We start from the raw sequence: 16,714 nt of genomic DNA on the forward strand, positions 1-16,714 counted from the left end.
CGGCGGCGGCGAGGAGGGTGTCGTTCGCCCGGCGGGCCTCAGGGCGGCACTCTGGGCCTGCGCTCTCGGGCGGGCCGGGCTCGATCCACGCCGGCCGCGAACGTGTCTCCCGGTGACGCAGCCACGGGTGGGGGAACGTGGTGCGGCGGCTGTGCGCACGGCCGTCTCCGAGAGGGCGCGGGTCTCGCAGCGCTCGGCCGGGAACGGGCGGCCCCTCGGGTGCGAGCGGCGCGGGGCCTGGAGGGGCCGAGGAGGCCAGGAGGCTGCCGGGGCCGCGGCCCGTGACGCCCCCGCGCTCGCTCACGCCGGTGCAGGCGCAGCTGCGGGCCGAGGCTCCATGTTGGGAAGCGCCGTCGCGCGCCCTCGTTAGCGGGATCCGGGCGCCGCGGGCGAAGCCCCGGGCTGGCTGCAGCGAAGATGGAGGCCCCGCTGAGGCCTGCCGCCGACATCCTGAGGCGGAACCCGCAGCACGACTACGAGCTGGTGCAGAGGGTCGGCAGCGGCACCTACGGGGACGTGTACAAGGTGAGGCCCGGGCCCGGCCTGCGAGCGTGGGGCGCCCTCGGGATGCGCCGGACCACAGCGTCCGGCCAGGAAGCGGCCGGGACCCCGCGGCACCGTTCCGAGCACCCGGGGTTCCCCACCGGTTCCAAGGCTGCCGACCAACAGAACTAACCGCACCTTCCTAACCACGGCTGAGCTTTTTTTGTGGTTTTTAAGGCGTATTTATGGTATTGAAGTTTCTCTGAAGGATGTTCTGGTGTTAGCGTGGAAAAAAAATGTTCCAGGGGCAGGCGGTAGACGGGAAAGAATACTGCAAATACAGACATTTGCATTCTAAATAATTGTTATGGATGAACTTGACTTTAAAAAACTCTATGGGACCGGGCTCTAAACTGTGAACTGTAAGCAGTCTGGTTCTGGAGTAAAAGAATAAACACAACGGCCTGTAGAAAGATGTTTTTAGGGGACCGGTGACATGACTCAGGAGGTAAAGGCACTTGCTGCTACGCCTTTGGACCCCAGGTCCAAAGAATCCCCCGGATTCTCCCTGTGGCAACACATTGTCCTCTGACCTCTACACGCATGCCCGCACCCATACACTCGCACACAAACCCAGTAAATAAGTAAAATGTAATTAAATGTAAACAAATTTAGAGAGTTGTTTTTCACCTGGCAGAAGCTTAAGCGTTTGTACCTGGTTGATAATAAGGAATATAACTTACTCCAATAATCTTTTCCTACTCCAATAATTCCTCTCTTTGGGATTTATAGCATTCCATAATTAGGAGTGGATAATTGCTGTTGTCATTTTACTGGTCTCTTATATTAAAATAAATAACAATAAATTTGTAATTTGACATTACAAAAACAAAGAAACAAAGCATGCCATAACAAACCAGTTTCTTAAGTCGGCTAAGTTTTAGAAGGGCTCAGAAGCACGAGACTGTCAGAGATTCCCTTATGGCTTTTGTTCTTTGTTCCAGAAGGGCAGAATTAATGCAGTTCTCTATGGGTACCAAGAACAAGTTTCTTTTCTTTTCGCAACAACTTGATGTTTTGATCTATATATTCCATATAGTAATTTGCATATAGCCCTAATGACCTTGTTTCATGAGTAATATCTTGACTCCACTGAGGTATGTTGATTTACACAGGAGGTACTATGCAAGGAAAGCACCTCTTTTCTCTACTTGCTTTTCAGTAATTTTCTAGCAGTAGTACCTCCGTGGTATCAGGATACCGCTAGCACTGTTTGATTCTGGGGTGAGGACTCTGGATAGGCTTTTTACTCCCTAAAAAAAAAAGGCCCTTGAGTCTTAACTCCAGACTGTTCTAGATATAGGGCCGTGCAGCTGGGAGCAAGGTCCTGACTCTGGCTTGAATACCTTTGATGCAAAGTGCACAATTATAATGGAATTCCTTCCTTATGTAAAATTAGGGGTAGTTAGCACATACTTGTTTATCTGTGCCTTCGTTGTATTTAGGAAATGCTTGCTCTTTAAGAAACAAACTCCTGTTTGCTTTCTCAGTTGTATTTTCAATCATCTTTGTCTTAGATTCCCTGTAAGTTAGACCAGGTCATGGTAATTATACTATACTCTAAATTTCTAGCTCTTGCTCCACCCTCAACTCCCCTTCCCCCCTTTTCCCTACTACAGAAAATTTAAGGGTCTATTTACCTACAAGGATCTCGCCAAGACCATGTTTTCTTTCAGAGTAACAACCAGAGTAGCCCTCTGACTGGGGAAAGCACTCTAAGTTAGAGGACAGCTGACCGCCTGATTCTTACCCAGCTGCTTCCTGGCCCTGCTGCCCTTGTCTACTACCACAGACAAGTCTGAGGCTAAATACTTCCCACCCCCACCTCAGCCTCCCACCTTTCACCATCGTGCTCACATTATATGTGCACTCCTTGCATGCCAAGCCAGCCTCTGAGTCCCACACAGCCTGTAGACTTGGGGTGTCTTCTGTTTGGTTTTGTTCTAATTACCTGGGACCACCTCCCTCCCCCGTCCTCCACCTGTTGCCACTTTGCTGTCTAGAAAAACATTACTCAGTTCTATAAGCCCCAGCCCCTCACCCTGACCTCTAACCTCATCCACCGCTTTCCCTCTTCCATTCTGCTCTAACCACACTGGCCTGCATCTTCCCACTTCGGAGTCTTTGTTCTTGCTACTTCCTCTGTTCAGTGTCTTTTCCCAGGCAGTCCATGTCTCACTTCCTTCCTTTTAGACATACCTGACCATGGTTGTACTTAGAGCTGTCTAGCACAGTGTTTTACTTATGTTTTTTACATGTCTGTTTTGATCCAATAATATAAATACTCCACAGACAGGGATTCCCCCTCCCCCGCACACCGTTTTGTTGTATCTTAACACCTAGAATTAGGCAGCGCACAGTAAGTGATTCCTAAGAGGTTGTCAAAAGAATGAATGTGACTCTGCCACCCAGTTGTCTGAGCACTTAATTTTGACATTACGCCAGTGTGTGTATATAGTTCTCTGTGTATTCCTGGACTGCTTTTTATGATAGCCACATGTCTGTTTTTATTACAAATTTCAATAACTTGAGTTCTCTGGGAAAACATTTCTGAAAAGCTGTTTCATAGCATATTTAATATCAGTGATCTAAGTCTTGTGGAATTTTGTGAGTTTATACTTACTCCTTAATATGCCTAGAACACGAGACTTAGGAATTTTTTTTTAAGGCAGAGAGAGTGTATTATGATTGTGTATTTTTAAGAAACTGAAAATCCTAGGGAGCTTTTTAAAAGCATTCTCCATCCATAACACAAAGTAATAAAAGAACTAGTGAGAAATAATGTGGACTCTTCAATGCTTACTCATCCCAGCCTCTTTTTTATATATATCTGAGCTATATCATGAAGTAGTAACTTTAAGAAGACTCCGGCCTTGAGAGTCTTTGTGAAGTTTTACACTCTGCAAACACACAGGTGCCCTTGGAACCTCCTTTCCTAGGACTTCCCAAGAGGCGCAAACTCCATCTTAAATGGCTGTTCTCTGCTTGAGACAGAGGAATGTAAAGATTCAGATAAATGGAGGAAATCCTTGAGGGCAGAGCAGGAAATGGTGGAGGGAGAGAGACACAAAAGAGGAGAGTGTGGTGCATGATGGATGAAGGACTGCTCCAGCTAGGCAGATCCTGTTTGTGAGGTTTAACACTTGCTAACAGGAAGGAGAAATCTAGATAATAAAGTGTCTCCCACCTTCTGTCCACAGAGCAGTTGGTGTGTCACCGTCATGGTTCACAACCAGCAGCCAGCAGCACGAGCTGTTCTACCATTTTGTACCAAAATTGTTTCTAGTCTAATTTCCAGAGGAATTCTAAGATCTTCTTACCTTTTATAGGATGTAAATTAAGAGTAGGGGACCCATGTACTTCTTTTAAACTCTTATTAACTCTTTGATTGCTTATCCAAGTGTGACATGTTTAGTTCCAGGCCACCAGCCTTACAGCTGTATTATGGCAAACAAGGCCAAGGCTTAGGAAATAATCTGTTTAATGATATTAGCAGTAGTAAATTGCTCAGATATAATAAACACTGCTGTAATGTAGTCTTCTCAAGCCTTTTCTAATATCTTTTCTGAAGACATCTAAATGTTTTTAGATGTCTCTGAAGTGATTTTCATTGTTTTCTGATGCCAGTCATGTTGCAGCACCAACAGTTTTCTTTAAATTACTGTCTCTAAAAGGATCCATTGAATGAATCTCTAAGTTTCACATCAGTTATTTCCAATTTCTAAGGTTGTTTTGCCATTATAAATGACATAATTTGTGTACAAATTTCTGTTCTATAGTCCTACCATTTCTGTAGGTTCTTCTGCAAGTTTGATGAGTTACATCTGCTGTAATTGAATCCCACTTTTATTCAAGGCCTTTCTTTCTCTCCCCCAAGCCAACAGTCAGAATTCTGGAATGGCTTTAGGCACTTTGAAACATTTGCCAGGATCCCATTGCAAAGAAACAGCTTGGTTCATAGTGATAGTGAGTGCTGACTTTGTGCTGGGGTCTGGAGTTGCAGGCCTGAGAAAGAAAGCACTGTCAAAAAGGAGTGTGTAATTTAGTCAGGAAAACAAACATGCAACCCCGCAATTCAGTACATGTCATAATAGATATGGGGGAAATACTCAACTCTGTCTTTATCAGGGTTATGGGGATGTGGGGGTCAACTGGGGAAGATTAACAAAAGAAGAGGCAGGAACTACAGGGTGTTTGTTTGTTTTTTGTGGAGATTAGTTTCCAGACTGACAAAACAGGGAACTATTTCAGACTGCGGGACTAGTATGGGCAAGCATCTGGGGATCTTCTAAGGACTGGCACTGCACTGGCCTTGATGAGCTTGAAGGGTGTACATCTTCCTTCCAGGTCCCTTGCCACCGCCCTAAAAGAACTGGTAGTGGAGGGCAGCAAAAAACAAGATGGCAGATCTTGCACGTGGGCATGAGAAAGGTGTATTTTGTTCTGTAATCTGAAGAAGTATTATAGGAGGAAATATTCTGTGGTATAATACAGAGTAGTTGGAATGTAGAAACCATTCCTGAATAATCTGGATGACAGTCTGTGTAAGTTTGCATACTGGTGTAGGAAACCAAAGAGAGAGATATTTGAGTTCAGATTTATAAGGTTTGTTTGTTTTCAAATACCCATGATCTGTAAGAGAGCGAGAAGGTAATTGATGGCACTTGGGTGCATTTGTTTTGTTTGTCTTGGGTGACATTTTTTTTTGTGTGTGTGTGTGTACTATTAACAGGAAAAAACAGCTCTAGTGGGATCTGAGTTTTGCATTTGGGATTGCTTGACTGTCAGATATTGTGTAAGTGAGTGTGTCTCTTAGGTAAGAGGAAGTGCAGTTTGAGCCTTAGCTCTGAACTGGAGCTGCAGGTTTAGGAGTCATCATCGGTGAATGGGATTATACGTGTGACATGTGGTGAGGTCACCCAGGAAGTTTTTAGGGCAGCAGAGGGGACTATAGTCTTAGAGAGAGGTCAGAAAAAAACAGAACACTGATGATGTCAGAGGAAGCAAGGGCCCGAGGAGCTTCAGTCCATAGGAGTCAACCTGCTCTCTGCCGTCTTATTTCATCTGCTCCGACTGCAATGAGGAACCATGAATGGTCTTTCATTAATAATAATTTTTTATTAAAATTATTAATTTTACTAAATGATTATTATTAAAACTACATGAAAACAGTGACCTTAGGTATACCATTGTATTGGCTACTAGCATGGTTCCATCGCACATTGTCTTAGCTAGTCTAGCATGGTGCCACGGCTCAGTAATTAGAGCTTGAGGAAGAGAGCAATGAGGTCATCATGGAAAGTCACAGTTTTATTAGGAATGGAGGTGTGGGGCAGTTAAGGTGGCCCAGCAAGTAAGGCTCTTGCTGCCAAGCCTGACGACCTGAGTTTGATCCCCAGGACCCACCAGGTAGAAGGCTAGAACCAACTCCTCCAGAGAGTGCCAGCCCATTTTCCTGGTGAGGATGATAAGAGTGAGGTTCGATGATTGATGAGGAATAGTGATGGAGAACTGGGGTAGAAGGGGGAAGGGAGTGTTTGTGTAGGACCTCTCATAGTACAGACGCTGCCCCTGGGCACATCAAGTGAACAAGGTAAATGAAGATTGCCACCTTCATGGAATATGGTATTCTCTGCACAGGAGACCATAAATGTGTGTTATGTTGGAGAGATTAAAGATGAAGAGAAGGTGGACAGGTTAAGGGAATTCAGAATGGCTGGATGGGATTCTAGCCTGAGGAATTCACGGGGATTGTTGGGATAAGCTTCATTGAGAAGGTTAGAGTTGAGCCAAGCTTGAGCAGAGGTGTGAGTGCTGCCTCTCTGTTTTGTTGACTTGCAAGACCCTGGTTTTGAAGCTAAATGGTGAGCTCAGGTGCAAGCACTGAAACCAAGACAAAATTGGGGGAAGAGAACTACATGTTATTATAATTAATATAAATATTTAATATAATTAAATAAAGTTCACCAGTTGTATGACTAAGTCTTGTGGTACTCTTTAAGGCTTGATTTTGTAGGCAAGGATGTGTCACTGTTTTCTTTGTCTTGCTCTATGAGTATTCTCTAGTCATTAAATCCTAATAAAGTCTGTCAAGATATGTAATGGCCTCAGATCCGAAGTTAAGAGAGAACAGTTTTGATAGGGACATGATTAAAGTGTTCTCCTAGTGTCCTGGGAGTCTGACTTTAGAGAGACTATTGGTTTTCACATTGGGGTTTGAGAGTAAATAACTTGAAAGTAAAGTTAACAGTTAGAGATGAAGGCATGTGCTTCAAAAATCTCATCTTAAATTACATTTTGTTAAGCAGTGATACCTTATTAAAACTTTTAAAATAGAGGTTACATTAAATAGTAAATTACTATAAAAATAAATTATGTTTTGCTGAGATGAAGTGTTATAACTGTTTACTATTTATAAGTCATCTGGTTAAGATCTTACTTAGTATTTTTTTTTTCTTAGAGTTCAGAAATAAGTATGTTTTAAGACTGAAAGAAAACGTGGTTCCTATGATGAGTGCAAGCCTGAATCATAGCTGCAAGCAAATTACTTCAAAATGTCTTTCTACTTTCATAGAAATGTGGAAGCTGTGAAAGAAATCTTTAAAGTATTTCAGCAAAGAGAAGATAGATGTAAGATGCTATGGTCATTATCTTGGGGCACAGATTCTGTGCTTAGAAGTCACCACAGCCTTGCACAGGTGTAGCATTTTTTACTTTGATCACTTTCAGTTGTTCTGATGAACATACATAGGATGGAATGCAGATTGATTTTTTTGTTTTCAGTTTTGCTTTCAAAAATTGAAAGTTTCACTTCTAAATTTTGAAGTTGTGGTTTTGGACCAAGAACACAGGAAAAGAAAGATGAAACCGGTTAAAAGTGATGCTTGTGTTTTCAGGCCTGCCTTAGCAATATGAAAACTTCCCCAAGACCAGGTAAACCAGAGCAAGCACTCTCTTGGCACTTTGGACCATTTTCAGTATTTGTGCACTTTACTTTTAGGCTTTTGCTTTCTGATTTTGCAAAGTACTACTTAAGTTGAAAAAAGAGGATGACCTTTGAAAGAGGCAAGAAATGTATGTCTAATGTAGCTCTAGTTCTCTTGAATATCTTTATCTCCCTGGGAGATTTTCAGACTATGTCTGATGGCCAGGGCTCTCCTCACAGGTTTGAGCTCATGAATCATAGTAGCCCCCACCTTCCAACATTTTATAAAAATAAAATCGGATTAAAATGACTAAGAGTGACTAATGTTTGCATAACCCTCCAGTACATTATTTGTTTCCAGCCATAATCCTATGAAATAGATGGAACAGATGTCTTTTCATCCCTATTTTACTCAGAAAGAAACTTGGTTTTGCCTTGTTGGTAGATTGCACACTATCAGGAGTTGAATCTTGATGCCCTAGTCTCCTGGTTTCTGCTTTTTCCTTATCCCAGGCTTCCTGGAAGCTACGTCTTTTCCATTCATTAGGCAGCATTCAAATCCACAGCCCTTGTTGCACTGCCTGGCGCATAGTAAGCTGTGTACAGATTGTGGTGAGGCGTGGCAGGCTTGCTCCCCTGCGGAGGGCTGGAGGGTTTTGTGGACTAATGTTCGATTGTGCATGGAAGCACCAGTTTGTAGAAGCACTTCCTCCTGGTCTCTCTGCGGTCACCTCTCCCCTTCACGCCTTTCAGTCTCAGCCAGGCTCAGTTCTTTTATAAGCGAGGCTGCTGCTATCCACCCAATTGTTGGACCCCTTCCTGCCTTGCCTTATTTTGCCTTCATTGTTTTGGAACTTTGGATTTATGGTTACTGTTACTGAAGTTAGTGGGTCCCATAAACTAGGTTCTAAGTGCGATTATAAATTAGACAAAACACTAAGCATTTTAGACAAACGAAAATCCTTATTCTGTTTGTCTCTAATGAAAATAGGATGTCTGAGCAGACTTCCAGTGTAAGCTTCTCCTCACACCCTTCAACCTCCAGCCCCACCTCTTTAATCCTTCTTGTCATTAAAAGCAATCCAGTTGTGTGTGTGTGTGTGTGTGTGAGTGTGTGTGTGTGTGTGTGTGAGAGAGAGAGAGAGAGAGAGAGAGAGAGAGAGAGAGAGAGAGAGGTGGGTAATTTTTAACATTTGAGATAGGTCTTACTCTGTAGCTTGGTTGGCCTCAAACTCTCAGTCTTCCTGCCTCTGCCTCCACTTTCTGAGTTGTAGGATCACAGTTGTATGTTACCATTCCTTGTGAGTTAATACATTGTAAAACAAGTGACTTGTAACAAATGACTAAGAACTCTGTATAGCTGTGGTGGAGCTGTTTGGGCCACTCTGGATTATTTCTGCAGTAGTGCAAGTTCATGGGAGGGACTCAGTCCCACGTTGCCTATCCTATTGTCTGTGGATAGGCTGCTCTCTCTTCACTGTCTTTTAAAAATAAACTAAGTACTATAGGTTCGTTTTAGAAGCCTATGATACAAGAAGAAATGAAAATGTGTTTGTGTTTTCTTTACCAGGAAGACATTGTTACATATCATTGTAGACTTAAAAACATTTTGTTAATTTGACATAGCCTAGAGAAATGGCTCTTAACCAAAAAGGTTGCATATCAGATATCCTTCATATCAGATATTTATATTGCAATTCATAACAGTAGCAAAATTACAGTAATGAAGTAGCAACAAAACATTTTTATGGTTAGGGGTCACCACAATATGAGGAACTGTATTAAAGGTGTATTAAAGGATTAAGAAGGTTAAGAACCACTGGCCCAGAGTATCTGAGTGAGTCTCCACTGGGAGACTGCTTAGATCAGATCTTTTAACTGCTAATTGAAGTAGAATGGCCCGCCCACTGTAAGCAGTCTCACCCCTAGTCAGATGTGGGAAGAAGAAATCCAGCCTAGTGGAGAAGGCGAGGGAAGAAGCAGTAAGCTTTGCTTCCACTTAGAGTTTCTTTGAGTTCCTGCCTAGACCTTTCAGTGAAGGCTTGTGACCTGGAATTTAAACCAGATGATTCCTTTTCTCCCCAAATTATTTAATCACAGTCACAAAAAGCAAACAATAACAGTAGGCAAAAATGACAGTGTAGACAGTCTAATCTTTGAAATACAAGTTATATAGACATATTTGGGATGTCTCTTAAATAGTATGCCCAACTTTTAGTTTCAGTAAATATCTGTATTTACTTTCTTGTATTCTGTATATAGTTAGGATTTTTTTCTTATGGTGTGTGTGTAAAACAGCATCCTGGGGTAGCCCAGGTTAGTCCAGAACTCACAGTTCTCCTGTCTAAGTCTTCCAAGTGCTGAGATTACAGGCAGCACCACTATGCCATGCTAGTATTTTTTTTCCCCTTTAGAAATCTGTATTTTTAATTTATGTGTATGTCAGCAGCCCTGGCACCAGAAGAAGCCAGAAGAGGGAGCCAGATCACCTGCAACTGGAGTTTCAGACAGATGTGTGCTATCATTTGGTGCCGAGATCCAAACCTGGGCCCTCTGCTAGGTTAGAAAGTGCATTTAAACCCCAACCCATCTCCCTGGCCCCCCTGGTAGTTTAATGCATTATGTATAGTTCCTTGTTAGAAACAAAGTCAGTATCCATGAATGAATCTTTTTTATGGGTCCTTAATTTCTTAAATGTATTTCTTAAAGTACATTTTTAGAATCAGATTTTCTAAGTTGTTTTAAAGTTTTAGTGAGTTTTGGCTAGTCAGTCTCCAAAAAAATTGGACTCATCAGCAGTGACTATTAGTCTGTATCTTTCCTATATTAAAAGTTGAAGCCCTTTTGGCCGGCAAGATCCTCATCAGGTAGAAAGCGCTTGCTGTCAGCCTGACTACCTGAATTCAATTGCTGTGCACACGTGCAGCCTTTTTCTTCCTTTCCTTAGCCTTTATGACCTCCGTGTAATAGTTCAGCTTAGCTGATCCACCGAAGCAACTTGCCTGTTAGCACAATTAGTCTGTATTAGAAAAGAGTCAGGAGAGGTCTTTTCAGAGACAAGTGAGTATTCAAGCAGACTGGCTTTAGTTGACTGGAGATAAAAATCGTGTCCTCCGGTATACACCAGATGGGGTCCCAGCGCTGAGAGGAATGGACACAGACTCCGCTCCCGTTCATAGGAAGCTCTCTCCCGTTGACAGCCTCACTGAGTGTGCACCAGCAGCAGTGGCTGACACAAAACCAAACCATGGTATTTGGAGAGGCCTTTATTTTCATTTTTATTTTTTTATTTTTGGTCTCATAATGCTTTGTCTGGGCTTCTCCCTACTCACCCCCCCCCCCTTTACCATACAGGTCTTCTGTTTATGTTATGGTTCCTGACTTCGTATTTTTAAAGGATTTCTGTGTGTGCCAATATGTATGACTTTGCATCAATATGTGTTTCTTGGGCATTTTCTTTGGCATTTTGTTTTTCTCTTCATTTGTTTGTTTGTTTTTTTCCTATTCATGGTTTTTTAAAAAAAACCTTACTATTTTTTTTTTTCATTGTTTTGGATGCTTGTTTATTTTTTAATGAGAGGAGGCAAGAGAGGATGTGGACTTGGGTTAGTGGGGAGGTGGGGAGAATCTGGGAAGAGTTGGGGAGGGGCAGTCATAATCAGCATATTGTATGAAAAATGTACTTTAAATTAAAATAAAATTGAAAATAAAAAGCACATGCTCAGATTTGGCTAGAAAAATCTGAATTTGTCTGCCTAATGGTGGAAGAAGCCCTGCAAGTACAGACTCCTCCCCTGAGAGGAGTTTCCTGTCCAGATCTGTTCATCTGTGTGGAAGCAGGCACGCATCAGAACCTAAGGAGCTTGGTTGGTGCAGTGAAAGGACCTCTGGAATGGAGGATTGGAGGAGGGAGAGAAGCAAGGCTGTGGCAAGGGTTGGGTGTGCCATTCCCGCAAGTCCAGGGCCAGCTAAGGCTGCGCAGTGAGCTCTGAGCCTGCTTGAGCTACCGTGTGAGATCTTGTCTCAAAGTAAAGAAATAAAACAAGAAATAGTGAAGTTGTAGTTGTTGTTGTTGTTGGCTTGGAATAGAGCCCAGCATGCACAAAGCGCTGGTTCATTCTCCAGCATCATACAAACTGGGTGTGAGCGTTCATCCTGTAATCCCAAAACAGGGCAGGGAGGATCAGAAACTCTGTTAGGCCAGTGACTGAGGGGTGAGAGGGTGGAGCTAAATGTTGAAATCAGCAGGAGCAGTGGCAAAAGAGGGCTGGAGAGGAAATCTCCTAAGATGTAGGAGAAAAGGACACGTCTCCCAAAGTTGATGGGTAACGGCTTCGGGAAAACAGAGAATGGGACAGTCTGTTCTGAGCATCAAAGCATCCTTGTCTCTCAGCATCTCCTCCTGCGGGCTTATGATCAGTTCAGCAGCAAGCACTTTGACCTCTTGGAACTGTCCATCTTGTCTCCAGACCTTGAGTGGTGCATGGTACTCTGCCATCCATAACCCTGTAATGGTACCTTTCCCCACCCCCCAGAAAATCTTTTAGATTTATTTCCCTTTTGGAAATGTTTTTCTAGTCCATTGCACCTGGGCCGAGAACACTCCTATGTGTTGCAGTGTGCAGGACTTGACATGGTGTGGTTGTATTTGCCATCTGCGTCTGTAGCTCCCCACCCGGAAGAAGGCCCTGAAGACAGCACAGGGTTAGTAGAGCACTAGTACTGGTAGGGGGGCCTCACACACAGTAAGTGCTCTGTAGTACTGTGGTATAAAATGGACTTGTTAGAAAATGTCATTAAAGAATCGATCATAGATCTTTAAAGCCTGAGGCACAACTGCTCGCTTCTGTATATGAGCCAACTACTATTCTGTTTTTAAATTTTGTAGATTCTATGTTGCTGTCTTTGTATAATTCCAGTTCTCGAGTCTGAGCTCTGTAATCCTGACCCTGATGAACACTTACTGGACATAAAGGTGGCTTACCGAATGTTGGACACCTGTTTTCCAGTTATTAAAAAAATTTAGAGGAAGAGGGCATATGTAAAGTCAAAGCTGGGCTTTGACTGTGGCTGCATGAAGTTTTGTAACCCTAAAAATATACACAAAGAAAGTTAATTTGGAGTAGAGAGGGTGATGTTTCTAATGTGAAGAACAGTAAAGCTTATTTATTAGAAACATTTTTTCATCTAATAATTTCAGTAGCCAGCTGGTAAGAATTAACTAAGACATGTAACTGTAGCAATCCCATCGTATTGGATTTCTGGGTGTTTACCATGCTTGTCTGGGTATTATGCCAAATAACCTACTAAAATAGGAATTAACATATTAAGATTTCTTTGAGTCGGGCACAGTGGTGCACGCCTGTAATCCCTCCACTCAGGCAGAGGCAGGCATATCTGTCTGAGTTCAAGGCCAGCCTGGTCTACCAAGCGAGTCTAGGATAGCCACGGCTGCATAGAGAAACCAAATCTCCAAAAACAAACAAACAAAAAAAAATTTCTTTGTAGAGGTAGTGTGGGAATTTAGTTCCTTTTGCAAGCAGTGCAAAATCTTCAAATTCTGTGTGTTTGTTTTAAAAGGGATAACTTGTTGGAGGAGGTGTTAGACTTTAAAATTCAGTATTTCGAGATCCAGTACTCCTTTGGATTATATTGTGAAACTCCATAGCTAAATTTCTGGAAGATCACTTGATTTGAATTGAATCTGAAAAGTCTCTGTGTGTGTGCATGTGCGCCTCCTCCCTCACCCCCCCCCCCCAGCCTCTTTGCCTTTCATTATAAAAGAGCCTGGTACTGCTTTCTGTTTTAAAAATTCAGCTGGAAAATTACAGAGTACAAACATTTGCCCATCAGTGCTTTCCTTTGGAGACGAGAGAAATATGTCTTCCAAGTGCACACTGACATTGGAATATTCCCGTCTGTGGGAGCTGTAGTTTGTGGCTCTTTACTTCTGTAGCTATATCTATTCAGGCTTCTGCCCAGTGCATCTGAATTTTCAGATACCAGCTTTCTGAGCTTCCATGGTAGTTTTCAAATTTCCCAGAGCTGTGTTTCCTTCGGAGACACCCTGGAAAAAAGAAATCCATGAGTTCTTGGGCATTGCTTTTTTTATTTTAGTTCTATTAAGTTGAAACAGTATGTTTATACTGGTTCCTGTCAGGACCAAAGGAGACATCACTTCCCTAAGCGCCAAAAGACAGTCCAAATATCCAGAAATGAGCTGAGCCTGGGCTATAGGAGACTTTCTGGCAGTTAGATAAAAGCCAGCATTCCTCAGGTACTTGTGAAACTAGTTCCTGTCTGTCAGGAGTCGCCTCCCTCACTTCTGGCAGAAGGGACACCTGGCTACCTGTGGTGCCTGTCAGCATATCTGAGCGCATGCTGGCCTCCAGGCCCCCTCAGAACCACAGGTATCATTGCAGAGTCTATGCTAGTCTCCCCTGAAGTCCCTTCAGCTCACAGGCTTCCCTCCCCACAGCTATTCATTCCCCTCCAACCCTGCTGGTCTGTGCTTTGTTTCTGTTTGTTTTCTCGTGCTCAGCTCCTGCTTCTCTCATGTTTTCTCTGTTCTCTACCCCTGCTCATCTCCCCTCACTTGTAGACAGCTCTGGCAGTGTTCAGTCTTTCTCTCTCTGCTCTGGACTCTTCCAGTTGCCTGTGGCTGTTCTCTCTTCTTTCTCATATCTATAATAAAAACCTGCCCTTACTGAGACCATAGAACAGTCATATCATCAGTTTATATAGTTGGAGTCCTAAAAACTGACTTTAACATTCTTCAGAAAATAATTTTTAAAAGTTTTTTTATTTGTTGATTTACTCTTTGTGCATTTTTATATTTACAAATTGATCAGACAGTACGTAGAATTATATTTATCTATCCCTAACCTGTATACATCTTCACCTTTTATTACTATCTTGCATTCGTGTGGTACATTTCTTTTCATAGCCATGTTTATGTATCCCTAGTTTATATAAAGGTTTACTCCAAGTGATGTACATGCTTTTTGACAGGCACATGATGTGCTTCCAATGTTATACCTGCATATAGAAAACTGGCTGTCCCAAAAGTCTTCTGCATGTCATCTATTTCTCTTCATAACCACTGATAATTTTTTGTGGGTTTTTTTTTTTTTTTTTTGTCTTTATTGTGGTTGGTTGATTGGTTGGTTGATTTTGGCATGGAGGTTGTAGTTGTTTTTCCATTTCTAAAACTTTGCCTCTTCATACCATGTAGGTGGGATTATATGTATAGCTTATTATATTTATATTTATAGCTTCTTTAGATTGGTTTCTTCAGTTTACAATCTGTATTTCCGGCTCCTCTATCTGTCCTCATGGCTTTTTGGTCCTGTCTTTTTATTGCCAATAGATATAGCCCAGTTATTAGTTTATCTATTGAATGACATCATGAATATCTCCTGTCTTATTTTATTATGGATTGACTGCTATAAACATTTGTATGCAGATGTAAGTTTTCAGTTCATTTGGGTCCATTCCTCGAAGCAGAGATTGCTGGATCGTATCTAAGATTGTTCAGCTTTGTAACATACAGACACATTTTCAGTGTCCACATCTCTGCATGTGTACTCTTAAAAATTAGTCTGATCCGGGCAGGAGAAATGACTCAGCACTTAAAAGCACTGGGTGTTCAAGAGGATCTGGATTTGATTTCCAGAACCACAAGGCAGCTCACGGCTAGATGCGAGTCCAGTTGCAGGGGATCCGGATCCTCCTCTGTGAGCAGCAGCGTGTGCATGGTGCGCAGACACACGTGCAGTCAGGACACCCACACAGAAAGCAAAACTCGTCTAAAAAAATCAGCCAAATCAAAAGCCTGGAAGCATGCACTCTAAACTGTGTGCAGTAGTTACCTTAGGAAGGGAAGACCGGGAGAGACGGGACTACCCTGTTTGCTGACAGATTGTTTTAATATTTTTAAACAACACAATCTTACTCTATATAGCCTTTTCTCCAAAATTTCTTTTTAGTTTGTGGACATAAAAATGACTGAATCCGCATAAGCAAAAAAAGAAAATTCAGTTTAAAAAAATGATTTAAAAAATCATTTAAAATGATTAAAAAAATGATTCAGTTTATTTTCAGTCTCATAACATGGGCCAGTGACAGGAGATTGGAATGTCGTCAACTATGTACTCACTGGATTGGTAGAGTGTGGGCCCAGGGACGGTCTTCCAAAGCTGGTGTCCTGAGGACCACACACTTAACCGGCCTTGAGTTACCAGCAAGGCTTGGGATAATGAGTATCCTGAAAATAGTTTGTGGTTGGAACTGTGTCAGTCACTGTCTCTCGTGTTAAACCCTGTGTTTCTTACAAAGGCTCCCGCCTTGACTTGGTTCCTTGTTACTTAACTGCCTTTGTGGTTACATGTGGTACTTGCTGCTGTTCTGTGTTGCCTTATTCTTCAGCCCATCTTCCCAGTAAGGATACTTCCACTCTGTCCATACATGCTTTCCTGTTTTCTGTAGAATTCAAGGGAAACGTTTAGAGGATCCTCTTAGAGACAGAATCACAGTCAGCAAATGTGCTGGCATTTGACGACACAAGCGGTAGGTCCTCGGATTGCTACAGGCTGATGAGAATATTTAGTCTTAACTTGATTTTATCCCATTCTTCACAAGGTTTCTGGCTGTGTGTGTTTTCCAAAATATTTTAAAGTATATTTTCTGTAGATTAAGTTAAACTTTTAAGATTTTTTTAAAAAAAGACTTTAATGTGTAAATTCAAATGCTGTAACATTAAAAATCACCATCAAGACCTAGGAATGTAGCTTGTCTAGCATGCATTTATTCCTACCATACATGCATCAATGAACAAATAAAATCCTCATAGGAACCATTACTTCGGTGAGAAAGATGATTATTATGTTAGGGAAATTTTTTAGATAAAAACCATCAGTGTTAAATTATACAATTAACTACTTTATCAAGTACCTGTTAACTTTAAAAAAAAAAAAAAGGGGGGGGGACAGTCAACATTCTGAAAGAAAGCCTCATCACCTTGTCATCAGCACGCAGTTCTTTGGTTCTGAATCCCTTGCTGTTGGCATCTTGGCCTTGGATAGTCAAGCTGAACTTTTTTATGATTAAAGTAATTGAATTAAATAACATAAGCCATAAATAACACAAACCATGAAGCACTACAGGTGTAATTGCCATCATCATTGGGGAATCTTTTTTTCTAAAGCACATAATCTACCGAGTAAGACTCACAAGAGGTCAGTGAAC

The 16,714-nt window shown here is 42.2% G+C and overlaps 1 protein-coding gene across 1 annotated transcript in view; it reads left to right on the forward strand.

Annotated features, from left to right (window-relative positions):
• Positions 1-131: 131 nt before the first annotated feature.
• The window catches only part of Map4k5 (mitogen-activated protein kinase kinase kinase kinase 5), a 96,459-nt gene continuing 79,876 nt past the window's right edge, over positions 132-16,714 (forward strand). Inside the window, exon 1 of the mRNA XM_055595398.1 lies at positions 132-525. Within this exon, the coding sequence (XP_055451373.1) occupies positions 418-525 (108 nt within the window). The 5' untranslated portion in view covers positions 132-417. The remainder of the gene's footprint in view (positions 526-16,714) is intronic.

This window comes from Psammomys obesus, unplaced genomic scaffold, assembly GCF_907164565.1.
Source record: "Psammomys obesus unplaced genomic scaffold, mPsaObe1.curated_primary_1811, whole genome shotgun sequence".
NCBI classification, from domain to species: Eukaryota; Metazoa; Chordata; class Mammalia; order Rodentia; family Muridae; genus Psammomys; species Psammomys obesus.